The sequence below is a fragment of the Chenopodium quinoa genome, unplaced genomic scaffold (genome assembly GCF_001683475.1).
Source record: "Chenopodium quinoa cultivar QQ74 unplaced genomic scaffold, ASM168347v1, whole genome shotgun sequence".
In the NCBI taxonomy this organism is placed as follows: Eukaryota; Viridiplantae; Streptophyta; class Magnoliopsida; order Caryophyllales; family Amaranthaceae; genus Chenopodium; species Chenopodium quinoa.
This window is the reverse complement of record NW_018744991.1, coordinates 2,102,192-2,127,682: the sequence shown is the minus strand read 5'-3', so window position 1 is coordinate 2,127,682 and position 25,491 is coordinate 2,102,192. Positions and strand designations below refer to the sequence as shown.

The 25,491-nt window shown below is 35.4% G+C and overlaps 2 protein-coding genes across 5 annotated transcripts; both read right to left on the bottom strand.

Moving 5' to 3' along the window:
• Positions 1-1,176: 1,176 nt before the first annotated feature.
• On the bottom strand, positions 1,177-5,126 carry LOC110706731 (ADP,ATP carrier protein 1, mitochondrial-like). Its single transcript, XM_021884687.1, has 4 exons — positions 4,920-5,126; positions 2,600-3,073; positions 1,937-2,314; positions 1,177-1,790 (listed from the first exon to the last, which is right to left on the bottom strand). The coding sequence occupies exons 1-4, from the start codon at positions 4,941-4,943 to the stop codon at positions 1,506-1,508; spliced, it is 1,161 nt and encodes a 386-aa protein (XP_021740379.1). The 5' UTR covers positions 4,944-5,126; the 3' UTR covers positions 1,177-1,505.
• A 4,847-nt stretch (positions 5,127-9,973) lies between these two features.
• LOC110706924 (transcriptional corepressor LEUNIG_HOMOLOG-like) lies at positions 9,974-23,724 on the bottom strand. 4 transcript variants are annotated; one of them, XR_002508408.1, is made up of 18 exons: positions 23,023-23,724; positions 22,759-22,829; positions 22,556-22,653; positions 21,667-21,782; positions 21,343-21,584; positions 21,118-21,160; positions 20,965-21,037; positions 19,988-20,037; positions 19,080-19,301; positions 18,393-18,534; positions 17,832-17,941; positions 17,580-17,729; positions 16,603-16,758; positions 15,323-15,439; positions 14,992-15,192; positions 13,512-14,272; positions 10,786-11,603; positions 9,974-10,383 (listed from the first exon to the last, which is right to left on the bottom strand). XR_002508408.1 is itself a non-coding variant. In XM_021884921.1 (16 exons), the coding sequence occupies exons 2-16, from the start codon at positions 22,794-22,796 to the stop codon at positions 14,126-14,128; spliced, it is 1,905 nt and encodes a 634-aa protein (XP_021740613.1). In that variant the 5' UTR covers positions 22,797-22,829; positions 23,023-23,724; the 3' UTR covers positions 12,181-14,125. The 4 variants fall into 4 exon arrangements, 1 of the variants encoding a protein (XP_021740613.1); XR_002508410.1 differs by having other exon boundaries at positions 21,667-21,776; XR_002508409.1 differs by lacking the exon at positions 23,023-23,724 and having other exon boundaries at positions 22,759-23,006.
• Between the last annotated feature and the right edge of the window lie 1,767 nt (positions 23,725-25,491).

Below are 25,491 nucleotides of genomic sequence, written 5' to 3'. Positions count from 1 at the left end.
TATCTGGAAGACCCAAATGGATAAAACCCAGATTCCTGATTCAAATAAATTTTCATATGGAATAAAAATAAAGAACAATTTTAACAAAATGTGTAAAAACAAATCAGAGGAAATTAGATATTTACTTGGTCAGCAAGCTAAGAGACTGGAAACACCCTCTTCGATTAAACAAAACAAAAGAAGCTTAAATGGCTGAAATGGTGTAAAAATGGCTAACAATTGTTGTCTACCACCTTTATATTAACCCCATCATGAACATGAACAATGCTTATAAAATTAAGTGAATGATGGACAAACATAATAATAAAAAAAAAATAAATGGGTATTTTGATTTATGAAATTACGAGCATGATTTATTGCAGAGATGAGTTTACGCAAGTGTAGGGAAAGGGGAAGAAATTGAGAGAGAAATTTGTTGACTTACCGGAAGAGTGAGAAGCTGACGGATAGAAGACCCAAGAGAGTCAGAAACGTTTGGTTGTACGTATACAAAGAGCAGATGTTTTGACACTCCTAACTTCCTGGCTGCCTTTCACGCACCTATTTGGTGCTTTTGGTTTACGAACTGGTATGGATGTACGGGTTTTTGACCGTATTACTATTATTATTGCTATACACAGTGTTGTTATTAATTTATTACGAGTTTTATTATAGATAGAGAATCGGTTTATTTCAGTTATGTCACAATTAATAAGTCAATCTACCACTTAATTCCGTTCTCTAATTCAAAACATTAATTTACCACCACTTCTGATTTTCCGAATCTTGCTAGTTAATCAAATAACCATAGAAATTGAAGAATGAACACTCTCTTCAACCCAATCTATATCCTTCTATAGAGTGTGAGCACAAGTAAGTTGTCTATTTGAATTATTCATTGATTTCTCAATTTTGTAACTTCTTTGGGTAGCTCAAGCACCATAACCTCAGCTCTAATATGTCAAAAAGCAGTACAACAGCCAAAATTTTCCAGCAAGATGGACATTATGCCTCTGCTGTTACTGATGATACTACCGCCACCTGCAGGTCCAAGTGAACCTTCTTCAGCTCTCTGAGTTCAGTACATATCAATCAGTGCCAGAGTAGCATGCCACCTTACAGGAAAAACATACGTATTCAGCCAGGATTGCACCTATAAGTATTAAATCAAGCGCTAAGATATGTAGGCCAAAAGAACTTTGACAAACTCTATTATAGAGCTACTACAACAAAGAATTTTAGAGTGCAGGGCAAAATATTCATGGTTCCATCAGCAAACAAAGTGAGAGGAATGATAACTAAATTGCTTTAATTGATTAAGACCAACATTTTTTCATCATACTCAGCTCCTTTAATCAACTGATTAATTTATTTTGAAAAACAACTCATGAATAAGGTTAGTAAAATTGCTAGTACATGGATGAAAATTATCCTAAGGGTTAACAATCTAGCCAAGTAACAACTGGAAAAACAAGCTAATGCTTAAACAAAAAACTACTGGGCACATTCTAGAGTTTAGCTCGACATCATTTTCTAAGGTTATCAATTCTAGAGTACGCCAAGTAAATGAAAGCAAGAACAATGGCATCTTTAGCACAGCAATAGACCACATATGCACTCAAACCCTTAAACAAGGAAGAAGCTCCTTCGCGTTTGACAATTTGACAAACCGCGTCCACAGCACCCTTGTACTTGGTTACTTCGCCAGAGGTCATCATCATTCTATGGCGGATAGTAAGCATAGGGTAAAATATCACAGGAAGACCCATGAAAATGATAGGTGCAATCCTGGCTGAATACGTATGTTTTTCCTGTATATAAGTGACAGTCATTCGAGGTAAGTCAAAAGGGCAGCAGATTATAGAATAAATATATAGAAAGCTTATGTAAAATTTACAGTGGCCAACTCTAAAATAAAAAGAACAATCAATGAGAAATATATAGAAATGCATTGAACCTTTGTTAGTTTTTCTCTGTAGTGAGATTTAAACACAGTTGAGGCCTGGTATGCAAAAACACCAACGCATGCAGCAGTGTATCCACGGTAAAAACCAACTATGCCTTCCAATTGCATTGTCTTCTTAAAAACGTCAAAAACACCATTGAAATTCCAATTGCCAATGGCATTGCTGATGTTTTTGCCAGAAGAATCCAAAGAAAAATGTACTTGAGCAGCTTTGACATCATTTGCAAGGCGGATTCGGGTAAAATCCAATGGATAACAAAGCAGTAGTACCAACATTCCACCAAGAGATAGAAACCACAAAGGTGGTTCATGAACCTCCTTGAATAAGGTACTATTACGCCTTAAATGGACAAAAGCAAACATGGAGGCCTGAATAACAAGCAAAAACATGGTTATGATAAAATCAAATTTTATTTATCTGTGAATTTTCTAAGATGCTAATCATATACAACAATAACAAGATCCTCCCTAGTCTACTCAAACTTTATTGAAGAACATTGAATAACTCTGTTAAATTGGAAATTGGCTTATTATATACTTATACATTGTTACCAGTTTACCACAGACAATTTTTTTTTTTTTTTTTTTTGGGGGGGGGGGGGGGGGGGGGAATCAGTATCAACAAAAAATAGATAGTGAAAATTGGAGAATCACCTCAATTGTCAAGGGTGTGATCACATTCATACTGTTACCCCGCCAAAGAGAAAGGACACCTTCATTTTTTATTGTTCTGCTAAAGCAATCCATCATTCCTTTGTAAGGAGTCGAAAGACGACCATATTTTAGCATCTCATTCTGACATTGCATCAGGCTATAGACCCGTTCAATAGGAGCCACAGCTGAGGCTGAAATAAGCTGAGACATTCCTTGCAGGATAGCATACGACCCAGGATTTTGTTCCCTTGGGTGTACTTGCTTCTTTGGAGTAATCACAGAAGAGGAAGATATGTTTGGGGATGGTTGTAATAAATTTCTATGTACCAACAGGGCGGGATCTCTGAGAAAATTTTGAGCTACAATGGTGCTGCCAAGAATGTGAGAAGATCTAGGAGAGTGATACAACCAATGCAAATCTGGGAACATAGAAGTATGTTCACACCTATCTGCCATTTCAGATGAAAGTGTTGCCTGCAAGAATGATGTAGAATAGTAAGACAATGTTATCTGAGTGATGCTGTAGATAAGAGCAAATTTATTAATTTGGATTTCCAAAAGGAGATGGCTTTGGGTATGAGTGTATGACAGAAGCCAAGTGCTCCTTATTTTGTACAGGTATAAATCATATAATCCTCCTTTTGGCAAGGCTCTTCGAATAAGGGGTATTTTTTTCCAGCAAGGCCTTTCCTCTTATAGTTGCCTTAATTGAATATCTCAATGAGAATATCATAGTAATCATCTCGGAAGTCATCATAACAAGGGTGACTGGATACTCACAGTCAAGGTACTCAAGGTAATTTCAAAAAGCTACATACCAATGTGTTCAATCAACAAAAATGACAAGATGACACACCTACAGTTGAGAATATGACAAAGATACAAGATTTCAGCTATTTAACTACAAAGAGATCTCAGAGAGGAACTTCCATGAACAGCTAGCTAACAATAAAATTGTATCTAGATAGTAGGGTTTGAAGAAAGGAGAAAGAGGGTGTTAACACCATTTTCCTTTACTTAGATACCATTTGGTAAAAGAAAAGCAGAGAGAACCAAAAGGTCCAACACTTTAAACCAAATTATTTTGATTTTGAGAAAAAAACACAAATAAACTTCTCCCTACCCTTCCTTACCCTCTAGGCCTCTATCATTGTTACCCAAACACACTTACACACTGTAATGCTCTCACCAAACAACCAAGTTCATATGAAGTAGATGTGCCCTCAAACTGATACACATTCCAGTATGCAGTATCCATCCTTACATATACTTCACACTATACTTTAGACCTTTACAGGATGTCCTAAAATATTACTCACACTTCAATTTCAAGTAATCTGTATAATTCATATGATACTTCAGTATTTCTTTCTCCATCCCACCAATCATTTTTGGTCTCCTTTGCAATACTATCAAACATATTTCTGTCCTTACTGAATTATAAACAATTTATTCACATTTACCAAATATTATAAAAGCACGCACCAAATCGAATTATAGAGTTTATTTCTTGGGAGCAATACTATTCGTTTGCTTCCTAGGAATATAAACAACATCGTCAATAATGTATGTCCAGGTATGACCCTTATACATGATTGTGCCCTATAGTGTCAATCAACAAACTTTAACCCCAATAACTCTTAAGATTAAGGGCACCCTACTACAGTGCTACCCTAGATATAAAATTTTGGTAAGGCACCTAAATCAAATTATGGTGTGATGTTGAAACAATGAAAGGATCATTTTTTTATGATGATATCAAAAATTAACAAATTTAAGCTAAAGGGTATAAATAAATTCATAAAGAAAACACAAATAATGTAGGAATTCAGGAATAGACCCTCCCCCCCCCCCCCCACCCCACCCCACCCAAAAGAAAAAAAAATAAAAAAAAAATCATTTCAATGGCAGAGTATAATGTGGGAATTAAATGGTTACACTAACAATAATTTTCCAAAAGCAATATATTCTTTCATTTCCTACACCCAAAATTTTAATTTGCTCCTGCAAAACAAGCATGATTATTGATTTACAGTATGTTGCTAAACAAACCCCTGGAGTAGTGGATTATCACATTCATCAAAACCCAAAATTTAAACCCAAAAACCGGTGAATTCCCACTTTCAAATCCCTAATGAGTTAGATTATAAGCCAATGCACTTAAATACAGGAGTAGATAGCATAAATTGAGTTATATATAACGTGAACTGTAATTATTTCACAAACTCTTAGTATAATGAAATTGCAGAGTGCAAGAAATCGAGAGAAAGAGCGATACTAATAAGCAAAAATTGATGATGGAAAATTAAGGGAAAAGTACCTGTTTTAAGTCTGATCTTGACATTTAGAAGGATCAAGAAGAGGAGTGGAGTCTCACAAAAATGGAGTATGAGACTATGAGTAGAGCAGTACCATTGTGCGAGCATAGTTTGCTTTAGAAAGTTGGCAACCCTTTTCTTTCTTTCTATGGCAAATTGGTATAGGGCTGGTAGGGGTGTTCATAAATCGGTTTAGACCAGAAAAATGGACCACCACTCTAGTCATCCAAAACTATTTTTCTTTTGGAGCGGAGACTCTCATGGGTCAACCCAACTTGAGTATGAATTTTTCAAAATTAGGGGTAGGATAAGGAAATTCAGGCATTTATGACTCTATGAGATAATTATTCACATAATAATTCTTATCACTAGTCTAAATACGACTTGGTGATGCAAAACCCTTTAAATTCAATCTTGGATCAATTTTTAATTTGTATCATACATTATGGACTATGGAGTACTCCTTGATATAAATGTCAGTGTTCTTTATTTTATTTTTATTTATTTTTTTCATATTGTTAAAAAAAAATTAAAAAAAAGAAAAAGAAAAAGAACAAAGTCTTAAGTCCATTCAAATCAATTCTGTTTGTCTTTCAAGAATATATATATATATATCAGTTCAGTTTTTGGTCGGATTATATTTGTTCGGTCCAATTCACCAGTTTTGATCCTTATAACGATAAACAACTATTATGTTCCATAAAGAGTTAAAGACACTTTACCACTTTCCTAGTCTTTTGGAAGAGAGGCTTACAGCATATTTTTGTTTTTGAGGATACAGTGTAACAACCAAAGATCATTACTCCACACAAAGTACAAATTGAGCCAGCAAGTTCTACAACTAAAACATTTTGCACAGCCAAAAGCCGATATGAGAAACGATCAGTTAGACATATCATATAACAGACAGAATGAAAGATAGTGAGTGCATATATTCTATAGGCAGCATAAAACCTTGTTACAATTAAGGAAAATAAACCCCTCACGGTTTCACTTTCACTACAGAGATAAATACCTCGAATTTCATCTCAATACACACGGAAAATATTGTAGGAGTAAAAACGCCATGTAAATATGTAATGAGCTCTAACATCATTTTTGCATTTTACGCTCATAGCATATTATTGCGTACAAGCAAAGAATTGAGCAATTAATTGTGGAGTAAAGCCCTTATATAAGGAAGAGACTCCTTCATATTTAACTATTTGTCAAACTGCATCCACCGCACCATTGTACTTAGTTTTTTCGCCGGTGGTCATCATCATTCTTCGACTTACTGTAAAAAATGGGTAGCGTAAGAGAATAGCACCACAGACTGTCATAAAACTGTACTGTATAATGAAAATCGTGTTCTCCTGCAATGGCTGAAATTGCCAAACAGTCATATGTAAGTATATCATACAAAGTAAAGAATGGATAAAATGAACAAATCTATCTTCAAAGACACTAGTCATGTTAATTTTGGACTACCAAAAAAAAAACAACCTTGTTCTGCTTCAATACAGATTGAGCCCATTCCAAAGACAGATATTGTCCAACAACCGCGAGGAATGCAGGGAGGTATCCTCTATACAAACCAAACATGCCTTCCGATCTGATTGTTTTGTAGAGAACATCAGAAACACCACTGAACTTCCTACTGCCAACACCATCATTGCTGAAACTACTTTTAGTTGAGTCCACAGAAAAGTGAAATTTTTGAGCAACTTTGACATCATTAGCAAGACGAACTCGGGCATAAAAGAGTGGATAAAGAAACTGAGAATTCAACATCAAAAGTGGCAAATGCCAAAAACGTGGTGTAATTGGGAAAAGCACCTCGTGAATCAAGGTTGATGTCAAGCTTCCTATCACAGTTACGTTGCTGCCACGCCAAAGGGAAAGGAAGCCTTCATGTTTGATGGTTCTCTTAAAGCAGTCTTTCATTCCCTTGTAGGGACTAGAAAGATGACCGTATTTTATCATCTCATTCTGACATTGCATCAGGATACAGACCCGTTCAATAGGAGCTGTAGCTATCACTTCAGCAACCTGGGGAACACAGCGGAATAATCCAACAGGCAGGATACATGATTCTGTTTACGAGCATTGGAGTTTGTATTTTGAACAACCACAGAGGAGGCAGGGGGTGAGTTTGGGGATTGGTGGAAGGAGAATTTGTGTGCAACAAGGGCAGGATTTCTTTGTATATTCCAAGGCAAATTGTGGTATGGTATCGAAGAATGGTTAAGTAGCCTATGCAAATCCGGTAACATGGAGGTATGCTTTGATCTTTCACTCATCTTCACAAGAACATTTGTTGCCTACTTCCCTGTAAGAGTGTAAGCTTACCTGCTTCTGAGAAATTATATAATGGAGCTGAAGAATTGAAGAAAAGAAGCAGTTTACATGATTATATACTCTGAAAAGAAAGAGAGCAAAGTGATTGCACTTTCATACAATCAAGATCATATCACAGTTTACATCTAGTCTTTTTTGGTTAAATAGAAGTTGTAAAGAGTCTAACATAAGATATGCATGATTCAACTACTACACAGTACAAGTCAGAGCAATAACAGCAAAACAGAAAATACAATTCAAGTGCTAATGCAGTAATATTGTAACAGAATAATGAGAAGGAATGAAATCACAGTATATAAGTTACAGGTAGAGTTTCTATATGCCTATGTTCATGATATTTTGTTTCATTATTATCTAATAACACTTACTAAACCATATAAAAATAATATCCATCTACGGCTTAATAGTAGTATTAAAATTAATTAAGACAATTAGATGTGGTGTTGTAAAGATGCATAACTAAAGATAACTTATTGCCAAATGGTAAAAGTCTATGCTCTTACGAAATCCAAACAATCATAGGAAATATTCATATCCAAATTCAAAAAAGCTGCATAACAATCATAGGAAATATTCATATCCAAATTCAAAAAAGCTGCATAACAATCATATCCATTACTTCAGTTGTTTAACGATCATTAATCCCCAATGCAGTGGTGATTAAACGGGGCAACCAGAAAACACATTCCTTCTATATTAATGCCGTAGTTGTACAAGAAAAATTAATGCACATAAGCAATTCATATATGCATTACTATCATCGTTTTAATATTTTAAAGAACCAAGTTCATTATATGCCAGTCAAATGGAAGAAAAAGCACAAATTTCATTATATCTGATCCAGGTTCACTATTTGGGAGAAATTCAGAGATCCAAAAAGATTAAAAACCCTTAACAAAAAAGACCCTCCAATATGCATACATGAACATCGTCACACTATCCTTTTTGGGATGTCTCGAAATAATCTTTACAGTTCACACTAATAATTCAAGTAATCGTTAAATTTAAAATACTATTTGCATTTCTTTCTCCATTCAACAATCACATAGTATAATCAATCCACGAAGGGATGTCAATGGGGCGGGGCGGGGCGGATGTTGGCCTTCCCATCCCCATCTCCATCTAAAATTTTCATCCACATCCCCATCCCCATCTCCATCCCCGCGGCGGGTCTAAAATTCATCCCCACCCTCGCCCCGGCGGGTACAATTCCAAAACCATCCCCGCCCCAACCTCCACTTAGATATCCACCCCCACCTAATCCCCAACTGAGACTCGCCTCCCAAATACACAATCCTTCATAATTAATAAAGATTGCAAAAAGAAAAAAAAATTATTATTAATATTACACATTTTTTTGTTTATAATATAAATTTATTACAAAGTATTACATTTACTATTTTATTTTACATAAATTTTTTTAGGAAAAATTGCGAGGATGGTCCTTTTAAGGAGTCGACCTTGTGAGGAAGGTTCTTTTAAGGAGTCGACCTTGTGAGGAAAATCACACGAAAAAATAAGGAATGCGAAAATATTGAATTGTGAACAATTTAGTGCGAATTTTATGCAATTTGGTTGAAAAAAATAATAGGTTCCCATTTCTGAGCTTGCCCTCTACGGCCTCCCATGGAGTTCCCTCCATTGTTGTCTTCTTGAATCTTGGCATGTGTGTGACTAGTCTATGTTATGTAGTTATGAAAAATATAAAATTGTGTTAGTCAATTTGCATGATTTCTAAGCTTCCCAAGTGAGGGAAATTGAAAGGAAATAAGGGAGGGAAATTGAAAGGGAAAAGGGGAAATCGTGGAAGAAGAGGGAAAGGGAAGGAAAAGGGAAAAAAAGAAAAAAAAAAAAAAAAAAAAAATCAGATTTAAGAGGTCACGTGCACAGCACGTGACTTTTTTTGGCCGGAAAACGGAAGTCAACGTCAAAGTTTGGTCAAAGGACCTTCCACGCAACCCAAACGTCATAAAAGGACCTTCCTCACCACTTTGTTCATAAAAGGACTTTCCTCACAAGGTCGACTCTTTCAAAGGACCTTCCTCGCAATTTTTCCATTTTTTTTTATAAAATAGTATAAAAGTATATAATTTTGTTTTTAAAAATATATGGATGTGGGAATGGGTGGGTACGAAGTGGGGTAGGTGGGAATGGGGCGGGTACGATGTGGGGCGGGTGGGGCGGGGCGGGTACAACCTAAATTCCACCCCCTCCCCATCACCCATGGCGGGTATGGTTTTTATCCCCATCCCCGCCCCATCACCCGCCAAACCAAGACCCATCCGTTCTCCTATTTGACCCGCCCTACTAACATCCCTAAATCCACGTACCAAATCAAAGCATGAACTTTATTTATGGGCAGAGGGGGTAAATTAAAATAATTCGATCACTTTTCTTCCTAGGAATGTAAGGAGCATTGTCAATGAGGTCTATTAAGGGTTTAAGATTCATGTATGACCCAGTTACATAATTGTGCCCTGAAGTCCCAATCAACAAACATTACCCCTAAAACCCTTAAAGAGGGCTCCTAAACAAGGCTTCATCTAAGATTTAGGGTACCCTTGGTGATATTATGCATTTATGAAATGCTTATGCCACCATTTGATATTTCTGCCACAAAAAAACTACTTCGTATTTCAAGATGAAGTAGTTCTCAAATTAAAAAGGCTATTAACACGCAAACAATAAAAATAAATATAATTTGAATTTTCTCCAACAAATTCAGTACCAGTAATAAAATAATAAAAACCTTCACAGTTTGACTTTCACTAATGAGATAAATACCTTGAATTTCATCTCAATACATGCGGAAAATATTGTATGAGTAAATGCACCATGTAATGAGCTCTAACATCATTTTTGCATTTTACGCGCAAGAAAACTTATTGTGTATAAGTAAGTGAGCGAAATAGTTGAGAGATAGATTAGGTATGGAGTAAAGCCCTTATACAAGGAAGAGACTCCTTCATATTTAATTATTTGTCGAACTGCATCCACTGCACCATTGTACTTAGTATTTTCGCCGGTGGTCATCATCATTCTTCGACTTACTGTAACAAATGGGTAACGTAAGACAGGAATACCAATGACCGTCATTAAAACGGGTATAATGCCAATCTTTTTCTCCTGCAAATGCCAAACAGTCATATGTAAGTATATCATATCAAAGCTAAGAATGGTTAATGAACAAAGCTATCTTCTAAAGACACTAGTCATGCAAAATTTTGAAGTGTAACTGAAAACTACTTTTGCAAGTTTTCGAACAATGTAAGGTCTTGAAAGCCATTTTGCAGACTTATCTTCAAACACTATAAACACTATCCATGGAAGAAAATTGCAACATATATTTTCCCTATGTCAATATCCTATGAAAGTGTCAATTCGATTACCAACCAACTGAACCAAGGACTAGAATGAAAAACCCGTGCAGCATGGATTTGACAACAGTAAAGAGAATTGATAGATAATCCTCAAAATTTCAAGCATAGCAACTAAAATGAAAGAATGCTTAATGAGGTAAAAAAAAACCTTGTTCTGCATCCCCAAAGAATTGACCCGTTCAGCACACAGATAATATCCAACAGACCAAAGGCATGCAGGGAGGTATCCTCGATAGAGACCAACTATGCCTTCCGATTTAAGTGTCTTGTAGAGAACATCAGAAGCACCACTGAACTTCCTACTGCCAACACCGTCATTGCTGAAACTACTTTTAGTGGAGTCCATAGAAAAGTAAAATTTTTGAGCAACTTTGACATCATTAACAAGACGAACTCGGGCATAAAAGAGTGGATAAAGAAACTGACAATTCAACATCACAAGTGGCAAATGCCAAAAACGTGGTGTAATTGGGAAAAGCACCTCGCAAGTCATGGATGATGTCAAGTTTCCTATCACATTTATGCTGCTGCCACGCCATAGGGAAAGGAAGCCTTCATATTTGATGGTTCTTATAAAGCAGTCTTTCATTCCCTTGTAGGGTCTAGAGAGATGACCATATTTTATCATCTCATTCTCACATTGCAGAAGGATCCAGACCCGTTCAATAGGAGCGCCCAGAATCAATGCAGCACCATGGGAGGCACAGCGAACAGGCATGGATACATGATTCTGTTTACGAGGGTTGGAGTGTGTATTTGGAGCAACCACAGAGGAGGCAGGCGGTGAGTTTGGGGATTGTTGGAAGGAGATTTTGTGTGCAATAAGGGCAGGATTTCTTGGTAAGTTCCAAGACAAATTTTGGTATGGTATAGAAGAATAGTTAAGTAGCCTATGCAAATCCGGTAACATGGAGGTATGTTTTGATCTTTCACCCATTTTCACAAGAATACTTATTGCCTGCTTCCCTGTAAGAGTACAGACTGTAAGCTTACCTGCTACTGTGAGAGAGTATATAATGGTGCTGAAGAAAAGTAACAGTTTACATAATTATATACCATGGAAAAGGAGAGAACAGAGTGGTTAAACATTCATACAATCAAGATAATATCACAGTTTATATCTAGTCATTTTTGGGTGAATAGATGTTGTAAAGAGTCTAACATAAGGACATACAGCATAAGCACAATAACATCAAAACAGTAAATACAATTCAAGTGCTAATTTTTTCAGCCATAGTGTTTTTTACATTTGATGGTTCATTCGGCAAATGCAGTACTATTGCAAAAGAATAATGATAATGGAATTACAGTATACACTACATAATATATAATTTTACATGTTGAACTTCCACAAGTCCAAGATGATTTTTGGCTTCATCATTATCTAATACGAAGTAAAACTTACTAAACCATATCCATATGATAATATGATATCCATCTACGGTTTAATAGTAGTATTAAAATTAATAAAGACAAATGCAAGTTGTGTCGTAAAGACGCATTATTAAGGATATTGACATAAATTTATCTTAATTTGGTTAATAATTTATTGCAATATGTTAAATGTCCACGGTCTTATAAACTCCAAACAGTCATAGGAGATACTCATATCCAAATTCAAAGCTGCATAACAATTCTATTCAATACACCAGTTGTTAATAATCAATAATTCCCAATGCTGTGGTGATTGAACAGGGCAACCAGAAAACAATTTCCCTTCTAGATTGACACCGTAGTTGTACAAGAAAAATAAATGAATATAAGCAATTCGTATATGCATTACTTTCATCATTTTGACGTATGCTAGTCATGTGGAAGAGAATCAAAATCTTCAATGAACCTTCATGATCCAGGTTATGTAATGGGGAGAAGTCGAAAAAGAATAAAAACATACAATAAAAAAAGGGAGAAACCCCCTAGATATCAACTCACTGCAATGGAAAAGTACAATGTTTCAATGCAAGACTGTCACCAAACAACAAATAAAATAGATATGCGATTACACAGATAGACCCTCCAATATCGATACATTAACATTGTCACACTGTCCTTATTGGGATGTTCTAAGATAATCTTAACATTAATAATTCACCTAGTCAAGTACTAGCATTTCTTTCTCAATCCCACCATTCCTTTTTTTGTTTCCATCCTAATACTTTCACACAATTATCACTACCTGCTCATTTCTAATCTTTTCAGTAACATTTAACACCCGCGTAGTATATAATTAATCAACGTGCCAAATCAAAGCACGAACTTTATTTATTGGCAGAGGGAGTAAAACAACTCGATCATTTTTCTTACGGATTGTCAATTCTGTAAGGAGCATTGTCAATTCTGTTACGGATTCAAGATATGATCCTGTTACATAATTGTGCCCTGAAGTCCCAATCAACAAACATTACTTACTCCTAAAGCCAAAAGAGGACTCTTAAACAAGGCTTCATCTAAGATTTAGGGTACGCTACATAAATAAATAAGAAACCTAAAGTTCAATAATGGTGACATTATGCAATTATGAAATGCTTATATATGATACTTAAGCGAAAAAACTATTGCAAGATTCAAAAAGTCCCAAATTAAAAAGGGTATTGGCACAAACAAAAATAAATAAACCTAACAAATTCAGTACCAAAAAAAAAAAATAACAACAATAAACTAAAAAAAAAAAAAAGAACCTAAATTTCATATAAAATGTGGGAATCGTTCTACACTAATCCATAAAATAATTATATATATTATATAATTAGTAAAAGGCACTGTACTTGAAAAGAAGCAAAGAATGGAGAACAAACAAAGCAGAATTCGAGTAATATTGAAAAGAACTGTAAATGTAACAGAAATGGCAGTAATCAAAAAAATAAAGGAATGTACCTGAAATTGAATAATTGGTTGAATGTGTCACATTAATGGAGTATACTGCAGGAATGTAGCAGTATCAAGAAATTATATAGTGTGCATTAGTTGCTTTGGCGAATTGGCGACGGCCTATTATATTGTTTGGAATGTTCCGATTTTGGAGGCGTGAATTGATCAAACATTCATATACTCCGTTTTACGAAAACAGAAAAACAAGGAATATGAATATTTTAAAGATGGTCCTCATTGCCAAAAATTAAATAAAGTTGTTCTCTTCCTACTTTTTTACGAAGATGCCCAATGGCTTGTGAAATTTGTACATTTAGAGATTCTAGACTAAAGAGTCCACCGTTAGGTGCATCATTCATTTGATAATTTTTGCATATTTTTGCAAATTAATTAGCTTTCAGTTAACTTACATTCAAAAAGATTTTGTATATCCATCCTTAAGCCTCCGAATTCCACGGCAAGTTGTGAGTCTCCAAAAGCACAACTCAACCTCCCCGTTACTCGACTTACTTCAACAAAAACTTTAGTCTGTCATTCTAATTAGTAATCACCATGCTACGAGCCCTTGTTATTTACAGTAGACCACCCAAAAAAAACTCCAAAGTGGCGATGTCTGCTCTTTATCTCCATAATTTAACACTCTGGTCATGACTAGCTGAGGCTATCAATCCTATCGTTGGCGAGCTTGCCAATGCAGAAATGAGGCCGCTGTGTGCCTGAATTGTGTTGATTGTGCTGCTTTGTGTAGGATTCCACAAACCAAGGAACTGCAACCAAAAAGCAGCAATCAGTATTACAGAGAAATTTGTCAATACATCGCAAGAGTGCTTATGCTTAGCGCTCATTTAAGTATTGCATTCCCTTGATTGAGCACAGACAATTTATAGTCTTGGCTCATATTCTGCAACCAAGCCCCCGAAATTCACTTTTCAGCTACAGCCTATATAGGATTGGCAATATATACTACGTACGAGAATAAACATGAGCATATTTTCATCAAATAGCAGATTCATGCACTAAGGTCAACGAGACATTGGACTCTTGATTACGCAGAACATGACATCCAAAAGCAAAAACTATTCATCTCATTATTTTTAACTAGTTTCTTGCATATCCATAAAAAAATAATTAGTCAACACATCTGCAAATGATTTAACAAGAGTAACCTGACTCCCATCCTCCAGTTCATTTATTAATCGATGTAACAATAAGAATTTCCTCAAGACTTTATTCCTTGTGACACAATGCTACATGGGTGTAAGACCGAGATTGTGAATGGACATTTCACATCAGAATTTGGATAAATAGCAATTGAATTTAACTGGGTGCTTCCATTAAAAATTCATTCTTTCTTATTTTTTTAACCACTGGTATATTTTGTTCCATCAAGGATCATTGTGTAACAATACAATAAAAATACCTTCCATTAAAAAAAATCCCTCCGAACCTGCCTAGCAAAATTTACAACAATAATTTGTAACAATACCTGGTAACTTCCTATAATCAACAACATTGGATCTCCTGGGTGAAAGGTGCATGACTGAAAGCTGTGGCCCTTTGAAAGCAATTCATAGATGCATCTACCACCAGACACTATTGACCACAGCCGCACACTTTCTTCACTAACAGAGGCCAAGTAATTTCCAGTCACATCCCAGCAAATAGAGCGCACTTCACATTGATGTCCCTTGATTGACAAAAAAAGGTTAGAAACATCATTACCAAGTATAGCAAGGCTGAACGTATGTGAAGAAGCAAGCCAGAAAAGGAGAGAACGATGAGAAACATCAGTGTGACAGATTATATTCAAGTTATACCTTCAAGTCAAACTCAAAAGCACCAGTCTCAACATTGAATATGTTGACAGCATTTCCAGAAGCTGTGGCCAAAAGTCTTCCCAACTGAGGTTGGAATCTAACCTGTCTGATCGCTCCCTACACCATGCCATGGAGAAAAGAAGTTAAGCATCTAAGTCGATGAGTAGGTAACTGAAATCCAAAACCAAGCATAATAGTTTAAAGAGATAAATCGTTGTTGGGTAATCTTTAGTTGTATTAATTAAAATAAAAAGTAAATGTGATGAGTGAGTTGTTATTTTCATGGAAAGGACTACGTAAGGATGAACATAGAGAGTGGTTCCAAGAGGAGGAAATATGAAATAATAAAAATAAATGGTGACATTTCAGAAAAAAAATAAAAAATAAAAAAAAAATAGAAAAGTGTTCAATTGAATGAAGAACAAAGGAGAAGATATGCACAGATTAGAAAAGTGTTCAATTGAATCAAGGACAAAGGAGTAGATATGAATAGACATGGATTAATAAAGAGCCTACTCAAATTGCAAAAAGAACTACAATCTCCCTTAAGTGTTGGGGGAATGAATCCCATTTCAATGGAGGCAAGTTGAAACTCAACAAAGAATGACAATGCTAGATCTTAATACGATTCAGCCCTCTCCCCTCCAAACATGATTCAGCCTTCCCCCCTCCCATTCGCCTGCATTGGCTACGCAATAAGATAATCTTCTACAACTGACAAAGATGATTTATGATGTTGCACTCTTCAATATTTTTATCATCTAACCATACAAGATTTTACCATTCAGGCTTCATTACTTGTTTAATTGTCCCCTCTTGTAAACCTAACAATGTGAATCAAAACAATTGAGAACCCTCGATTCCAAGCTCGCATATTTTCTCTCAACACTTTTCCCAACCGAAAGCTTGGTAGTATTTGGGATATTCATCTCTCTCCCATAACAATTATGAAATTCCTAAAAGAGGTGAGCCTGAGAGCAGGTTATCAGTTGACTTACAATGTGGAGGAAGTCGTACAAATTTTAGCCCATGATAATCAAGACTATTAGAGAACCATGGTGAAAAAGATTTCAAAGAAGTACCAAGTAATGAAGCAAAAGTCGACAGATACCAAAACTAGAGACATTAAACAAAGGCTAAGTTAATTTTAGATTCTCTGATTCTCCCAGAGGTCAAGATAAGTGCACTTGGAATAACAAGGATCAAGATATTTGACTGGATATTTGACTGTTGGAGTAACTTCCCACACTATTGAACCTACATAGACAGTAAAGAATTACCTTGGATACTCGCAAACAAGCATATGCCTTAATATCCCAAAACCGAATCTCATCATTGCTGTCACTTGAGCACAAAAGGTCCATCTTTCTTGGGTGAAAATCCAGTGACATCACATGATCACTATGCCCAGCTAGTGCAAATAATGATTTGCTTGGCTACAACAAAGACATTTAAAAATAAGCAATCATATTTCAGTTCATGGAGTACAATCAAAGCAAGTGAATGGTAAGAAAGAATTCATTTCCAACATTTGTGAGAAATTTTCTGATTTGGATTGTAATAAACTAAATTATTGTTAAGCAATTGAATTTAGCTGAATAGCCTCTACATCTTCAAATAGCATCCATAAAATAAGAATCGAGGCCTGAAAGAAGGGCTAACCATACACAGTTAACTGAAGGGCACAGACCTTACACAGGAGAAGTAAGAAGAGCTTAATGAATTCAAGATAAATGCTTTTCATATTTATTGTTGTTCAACCAAGGAACCACAAATAGCCCTTATATGAAACAGCAACAGGAGCCTTGAAGAGAGTAGCTTATTAATGCAAACAGATGCAGAAAAGTTTTTCAAAATTATAAAAATAAATAAAAATTAAAAAAAAAGAAAGAAAGAGCCTTTTTGATTCATTCTAGTACTCGATTAATGAAGACACTCATGTGAATGGAATTGGCTCCCATTCATATTAGACCTTAATGTCAGCTTAGAAAGCCGATAACTCTAGTTCCTACATATAGTTAGTCCAGCACTTCACATTGAGTATTTACCATTTAGTGCAACAGTCATGTAAAGCAGAAAATAATCAGTAAACAAGACAACATTAGAACTGAATCAAGACATGACATCGACGAAAAACAGAAAATTAGCCACCAATTACAGGGTAAAACAAAATTGGTGAAGCTGAAATGCATTATATGCATCACAAACACTTTAGAAGAGCACAATTGGTGACTCGTCATCGGTTATAAGCACTTACTCCAGCTACATCCCATATCTGCACTGTTTTGTCAAAAGAAGAAGTAGCAAAAAACTCAGAGCTTGGATGAAACCGAACATCAGTTATCAGATGAGCATGGGTTTCCAAAGAACTGGTGTATTCTAAAGTATCCATATTCCAGATCAAAGCCTGCAAAAAATCTAACTTTATTAGTACAGGCAATCAAGAAAACCAAAATCACAAAAACAAGTCTTCTAATGCTTTATGCACAAACCATAAACAGCACCTCACCTTCTTATCATATCCAGCACAAACAAGCAACTTTCCATTCGGAGAAAAATTGCAAGAGAATAATTTTGCTTTACTTGCATGGAGACTTCCAACTTCCGTCAAAGAAATACCTGTCCAACATGCACACAATAAATTTATAAATCAATTTGAGCCAAGGATACCCTATTATTAATACTTAAAATAAATGAATGACTTTAACATCTTTCAAGTTATATAGAGTACTAGAGAGGTATTATTGGCATCTAAGGATTAATTATACATTGCCAAAAAGTCCCCAAACCTTCTAAAATTCATGATACCAAACAGGTATAGAATTAATTATACATAGCAATCTACGAAACAGGTATAGAATTGATTTCAGTCTGTATTGGTGAGAATATGGCTCCATTATGAAAGTGACACAATAACCTGACCTTAGCTCATAAGATCTTTGTTTTGATTATTTAAGGATGATGATATTGTAGCAATGGTGAGACACTATCTGATTTTCATAGCAAAAAAAATATCAAATGATTTGATAATAATTTTAAAAAATTAAAAGGTGGCAACCATAGCATTTACCTGTATGCCCTTTTTTTACATAAGACGCAGACAAATGATGGGGAGTGCATGGACCATAAGTGTAATCACCATGCTCATCATATTGTGAAAAGAACATGTCAACACTTTCATTTATTTCGCTAGCTTCTTTATCTCGGCCATCCTATACAAGTACACAAAACGATATAGCACACAAGCAAATCTTCAACAAAAGCAATATACAGAGCACAAAAATTCAAGGAAAAATAACCTAAATACAAAATTTATTAGCGAATATCATGTCTCTGGTCATCATAAACAACAGCTCCACATGTTTGAATCTGTTATTAATTAGAAATAAAGTCCCCAACATCTTAAGACAGCTGAAAAATACCAAAACCACCCATTGTTTTAGAGTTGAAGTAGTAGTACCAAAGTCTTTCCTCCGCTTAAGTCCAATATGGCATTTCACTTCTCTTAGCAAGCACAAGGTATAAATAAGCATTCTGATAGAAAAGAAGCAGCTATTGGCGAAATTTTACACCCAAATACTGTACTTTGAATTGTCATTGCTACTATAACAAAGTTCTTAAGCCTTCATCTTCTAACATTTTGAATTCACACTTCATAATGATCATTGATTTGCTATTTAGTAATTTGGATGTGAAGACAAAATAAATCAAAACAGACGTTCCTCACTCATAAATCAAAACTTCCTCAATGACTAACCTGGCCATATGTCCTGTCTATCCCGTTTTTCAAAAGCATATCTAAATCAGAAGTCAGTGGAAAAGATGGCAATGTTTTTGCTGATGTACTAGCCAGAAACTGAGCAAAGATCTCTTGTTGACTCTGGGACAGGGGCATGTCAACCTGTGACTGGTTGTGGGCTGACTGCAGATATGAATTTAACACCTGATGCCCCAGACGAGGAGAAACCTGATTAGTGCCCTGCAAAATATATCAAAACAAATGAGATTAAAGATAATTATTCAGGGACGCTTGGGGAGGGCTTGTCCTTGTATTCTGATTTTGGTTCAATAATTTACTACTACCTGAAGCTGCTAGTCTTCTCCTGATCTAAACAAATTAATATGAAACAGAATCCCATGATGAAGACAAAGCATTTCAATTGGCAAGGAAATGAAAGTTCATATATATTACAAATGACCAAGAAATAGAAAAATCAATACAATCAAAGCGAATACATAAAGACTGCTTAACATTTGAAAACATCAAACTATGCCAACAGCATAAAAAAAAAAAGATCCAGGTTGGCAGTGCTCTGGGAGGTCTAGAATAAAACAAACTTGCTCCTAGCTGGTCCAAACTAGTATAGAGGCAAAGCATCAAAGGCCACTATGTTTTTTAAACATTGCGATGGGATGGTAGCAAGTGAAGGCATGTCTTGTGTAGGATTTTCAGTGTAGAACCAAAATTTTGTTGACCCTGTTTTGCACTCCTAAATCAACTGTACCTCAGATATTAATTAGTGAGACCAAGGAACGTCACTAATACCAAAAAAATGATAAAGAGGTGCTGCGGAATTCAGGATTTTCCAATGCAATCACACCAGGTCAATCTAGTTACCATAAGAGGTGATATTCCAAACAGAAAAGAGCTAATAAGGCACTCACAATCAGCGGCCATCCTTTCAGCGGTGCAGAGTTGAGCACACTGTCTGACCCTGCAAGAGTTATCATTGATAGTGATTAGTGAAAATTAAATTTTGCAAAAACAAGCTACCAGAATATAACTTATTAACATACTTTGACACCATTAATAACTATATGTTTTAATCAATTTAGTTTCACTAACATTCTCCTGCTCCATCTTGGGTCATAATATATAGGCAGTTCAAAGTTTACTCATCTTCAGTATCATAATTTACCATCCCAATTATCTCAAATACAATGCTTAAACTCATAATTTATGATTTAAAGGTGTAAACTTCTTGTATATGTTTTATTTTCAATTTATGACTGAAACCAAATAAAATATTGGATAATTTGTAAATTACCACCCAAAAAATAGACCAATTTTGATATAACCACCCAAAAAATATTTTATTTTAAATTACCACCCATTAAATTAAAAAAAGGCGCAGATTACCACCCATTTAGTATTTCCGGTGGAATTTCCGTCAGTGGGCCCCACTTTTTTTTTATATTTTTCCTTTTTTTTCTTCTATTTTCTGGCTTTCTCCCTCTCTCTCCCCGATTTTTTCACTCTTCTTCTTCCTACCTTCTTCCTTTCTTCTTCCCAACCACCACCACCACCATTGCTCCACCATCAATTTTCTTCAGAAATCAACAGGTGCATTGGTGCAGTCAAAGTCACTCATGATGTCTATGTAGTCCATCATGAATATGAAGATGCAGAGTTAGTTATTATCTCAGTCTACAGCATGCCATGACATAGCAATGCTATAACATATAAGAATTCAAAACCAACTTAATGGTGGAATAACGTTTAACTTATTCTCTCTCATCACTCAAACAGACACAACAGTAAATTAGCAACAGAAATTAGTAAAGCCTGTTGCAATAATGTAGATCACTCAATAGATGCTACCTAAGAAAACACGTAAATATTAATGATATCAGCAATTAACCTATTGTTGTGGCCTCTGCATGTGTTGATGAGCTGATGGGAGTGGTTCCATGACTAGCACCACGTTTTTTATCCTGCGGCAATTACAATAATAGGAAGTTTAGCACTCTAAAATATTATATTGGCACCTCAACAACTAACTTCATATACCTACTTGCCGCTGTTGCACTTGTTTATGGGAATTTTGCTGAGAGTTACTGTGACACCATAAGAACAAGAAAATGATGTGAGCAAGCATAGCAAGTGGTAAGGGGAAATTTTATGAATGCCTAACAACAATGCAGCTCAAGCCACCAATTTCACACAACAGATTATATGTCAGAAGAGGTAGAGCTAAACATAGGGTTGTATAAATAAATCAATTGACCACAGAACTGACCTTGGACTGTTTCCAGCTAACTTGGAGCTACCCCGGGTTTCAGTATTGATCTGCGAGTTTGTATCACTTTTTCTAGTCATTCGCTTATGATTTGCTCCGTCACAGGTTTTTGGGGACAGTTGTGTTAAAATGTTATCACAATGACTACCAATTGGGAACTGCACAGAACTTTGTGGATTGATCACAAACTTTGATGCCTCTGAACATGGACTATGTGAAGTGGTTCCAGATACTTGTTTGCCCTGAAAATTGGAAGTGAATTAACTGATAAGAATAAGAAACAAAACAAAGTACAAGATTTCCTTCAAAACACTGCCAGATCACCTTGTTTGACACTGTCTCGGTAGTTTGTGCATGATGAGGATACATATAGAAATACACATCATGAAAGATTGACCACCATTCAGCTAAAAAGCCTTGAGGAGAATCAATTGCTGAAACTTGAAAAGAAAAACCAACTATTAGAGACAACAAAGAGAAATGGAACTTTAAAAGATAGGTTGAGGTTTGACAAGAAGCTAACGTCAACAAAACACGCCCAATATGTCATAACTCATAAGAAGCAGCGAAGAAGTATGATAATTAACAAAATATTACAGAGTTCAGCCCCAAAATGCATAATACTAGGAGATATGCACAAAAAAAGCCCTCACTATCTTACTGCAGTTCAGCTAACAATTGTCTCACACGGCCACACCACCACTATATTGGATGATTTCAACAATTCACATTGCTTAATCTTTTCTGGTTTTGGCATAACTCGCGTTATCAATACATCACGCCTAATACAAAGGTCAGAACAAGGATCCTTTAAAAAGGAACGAAGCATATGAACAATTTAGGTTTCCAAGAATTCCATCATAGTCATGAGCATAAGCATCAAAGGTAGCGTCCACATATGCTCTGAAAAGCCTATATCATTGCCTTTCCACTGACATAGAAACAATATATGAAAACTAAAGCAATGATCAATCAACATCAAATAGTGAGGATGTCGGTTAGCTTATTCGGCTTAAGTCTCAGGGACAGTATCCAAGACCTAAACTAAATCCCGTCTACATCACTATCCTTCGTGGCTCTCTCGACGGCAAAAACAAGCATCACAATCCATTAATTAGTCAGGAATCCATATGTTCACCCATCAATACCAAATCAATAGAAAACGTCAAAAATTGTGAAAAACCCCAAGCAAGCTATGATTAGGACCACATACCAACAGAACAAATATCAGCATTTGCCTCTTTTGCGAACACCTCAGCAGTCTTGTGCATGTTCTTCTTCACCATATAATCGTACAAATACTTATGAAAACTACAACACCAATCACAATTTCCCCAATCAAAATCAAAATTCAGAAAAAAAAATCCACAACCCCAGAAAAATCAGAACAACAAGCAACAAATTTACAAAACTCACATCTCTTCAGCATCCCAACCATTGTTAGACCCCATCATCGTCTTCTTACTCTAAACTCCAAAATCCACAATCTACAAAATTTCAGTCAAAAAAATGCAGAAATTAAAGAATTTCAACAATTTTTACACAAAAAGCAAACGATCAAAGCATAATCTCAACTGGGTACTAAAAAAAAAAAAAACAATGCAAAGAATTTCAACAATTTTCCCATAAAATAACCCATTGGACAAAACCCAGTTGAAATTAAGCCAGAGAAAACTGTACCTGATCAGAGAAAACGAAAGGGACAGTGCCATGCAAAAGAAACAATGAAAGATAAAATTTAAAAATTTGGGTTTTTGGAATTTTGCAAGAATAATTAAAGGGATAGAAGGTAATAAAACGCTACTTGCATAAATCTAGGCTACAATGCTGGGTGCTGCACATCTACTGGGCTGCTGCGCGCTGCTGCTGTGCTGCTGCAGCACTGGGTGCCATGAACGATGAGAAGAAGAAAGGATTCAAAGTGCTTTAGTTTTCAATGCAGCAGTAATTGATGTACGGAGCAACAAGTTTCTATATTTTGTGGGGTCCTTGAAATTGCTTCTATTACTAGATTTTGCTACAACTATACTTTATTTTTCTTGATTAAGACGTATAAATGTATGGATTCAATTTTTTAGGGGAATGGTGTCATTGGTTTAGTACATGGTTGCAGAGTGTGATAATTGGCATGATTTGATAATTTATTGAGGGTACATCAATAAAGGGAGTGTGTGTTTGAATAGTACTTTGTAGTAGACAACAACATGGCTTTAGTGGGGACTGGGGGTGGGTGGTGGGATGACTTGCGTCTAGTCGGAAATAATTGTCACGTATATTGGTTTATACTCCGTATAATGTTTAAAAAAGTCGTTACTAGAGATTGAATGAATATGGAAAGTATGGGGGTGGTTTAGCTATTGGCTGTCTATCATTTAAGGCTTTCATGTTTATTGTATGGTGTATTATTGTATACTTAATTATGAAGTATGAGGGGTGGGACAATGTGACTATTACATTCAGACAAATGAATTGGTATTCCTTAAGAAATTTATGAGTTGAGTTGTGTAGCTTCTTTGTTCGGATTGTCTCTATTCAATATTTATTATCAATAATAATTACACTTTTTATTCCTAAATAAAAGATTCATTTTCTTTTAAAATTGTCTCAAGATAAATGTAATACTTCGTATTTTTATAATATTTATATATATATAAATTATTTATTTTATTTATTTTATAAATTAAAATGATTCATTTCATTTTAAAAAGAAATTAATTATTGAAATATTATGTAAGTGTGCATAAAATAATATGGGTCATTAATTGAGGCAATAAAAGTGTTTTGAATTGGGTCATCTTTATTTCAATAGTTGGGTCAACTTGTTGGGGAATTAAGGACACTTAAAAGCCTAATAAGTTGGCCCAAAGGAAGAAGTCAAGGGGGAGTACGATTTAGTAATGACAATTTTGTAATTATGAGTTTTTGTTTTAAAAGGAGAGTATAAATACTTCAACACCTCAAGATTTTTCACTCTAAAATTATAATTGTCAGATTTCACAAAAAAAATTCCAAGGTTTTCTCTTTATTTTCTCTCTCCTTTTTCTCCTTATTTTTCCTCTCTTTTTCCTCTTCTTTTCCCTCTTTTCCCCACGCCTTTCTCTCCCTCTTCTTCTCCCCTCACGCCGGCAGCCACCGGCGCCGCCACCACCACCTGCGAGCCACCGGGAGCAGCGGTAGCACCAGCAGCAGCCGTGCGCCCCTCCTTCTCTCTCTCTCCTTTGGTATTTTGGTTGGTAGTGTTATGTAAAAAAATAAAAAAAAAATAAATAAATAAATAAAAAATCTATTTCTCTTCCTAATTTAATTCTATTTATTTTATTAATTTAAAGCATGATTTTGATTATGTTTTGGTATTGATTTTGGGTATTTGATGTTGTTAAATTATTTATATAATTTTCAGATTTTTATTCAATCAAAAACCACGATTTACAAACCCTAGAATTTGGGAATTTAATGTTTATGGTAAGGGTTTGATCCTAGGTTGTTGTTTTTGTTTTATTAATGATCTAAACATGTTTTTAAATAAGTTTAAAGCCCTCAAATTAATGCTGAAATTTCTCTATGCACACTACTTTTTAATTATTGAGTTAGGGTTTGATTACCCATAAAAGGGAAAAAGGTTTTAATGATTTAAATATGATTTTCTAGTCTATTCAGTGGCGAACCCACGTGTAGTCATAGTGGATCCGCGGACCACCTATTATTTTATTAAAAAAAAAAAAAAACTATCAAGAATTTTAGCTTGCAGCCCGGTGGTTTTTTTCCCATCCCACCACACACGAGATCTGGGTTCAAATCCCATTACTCACACATTTTTTCTTTTTTTGCTTTACAACCTCACTTTCAATTTTCAAGATTTAGAAATTAAAACATAATTCAGAAACTCAGAACATTTCCCCAATTCCCCCAAATTAAAACCCTAAGTTTCAAACTCGCCTAAATCGAAATCCCCCGCAGCAGCCCCGTCGCCGTTCACCGGCCGGTTTTTCATGCTCCGTCACTCCGTGTTCTCGCCGTCGCCGGTATAAGCTTCGTCCGTCAGGCGTGACTAGCTGCGTGAGGGCGTCTGTCTCCTACAGTCGTACTTTGTGGAAATTCGATTTTTTTTTAGGTTAGTTTTAATTTACATAATTACATTACAAATTTACA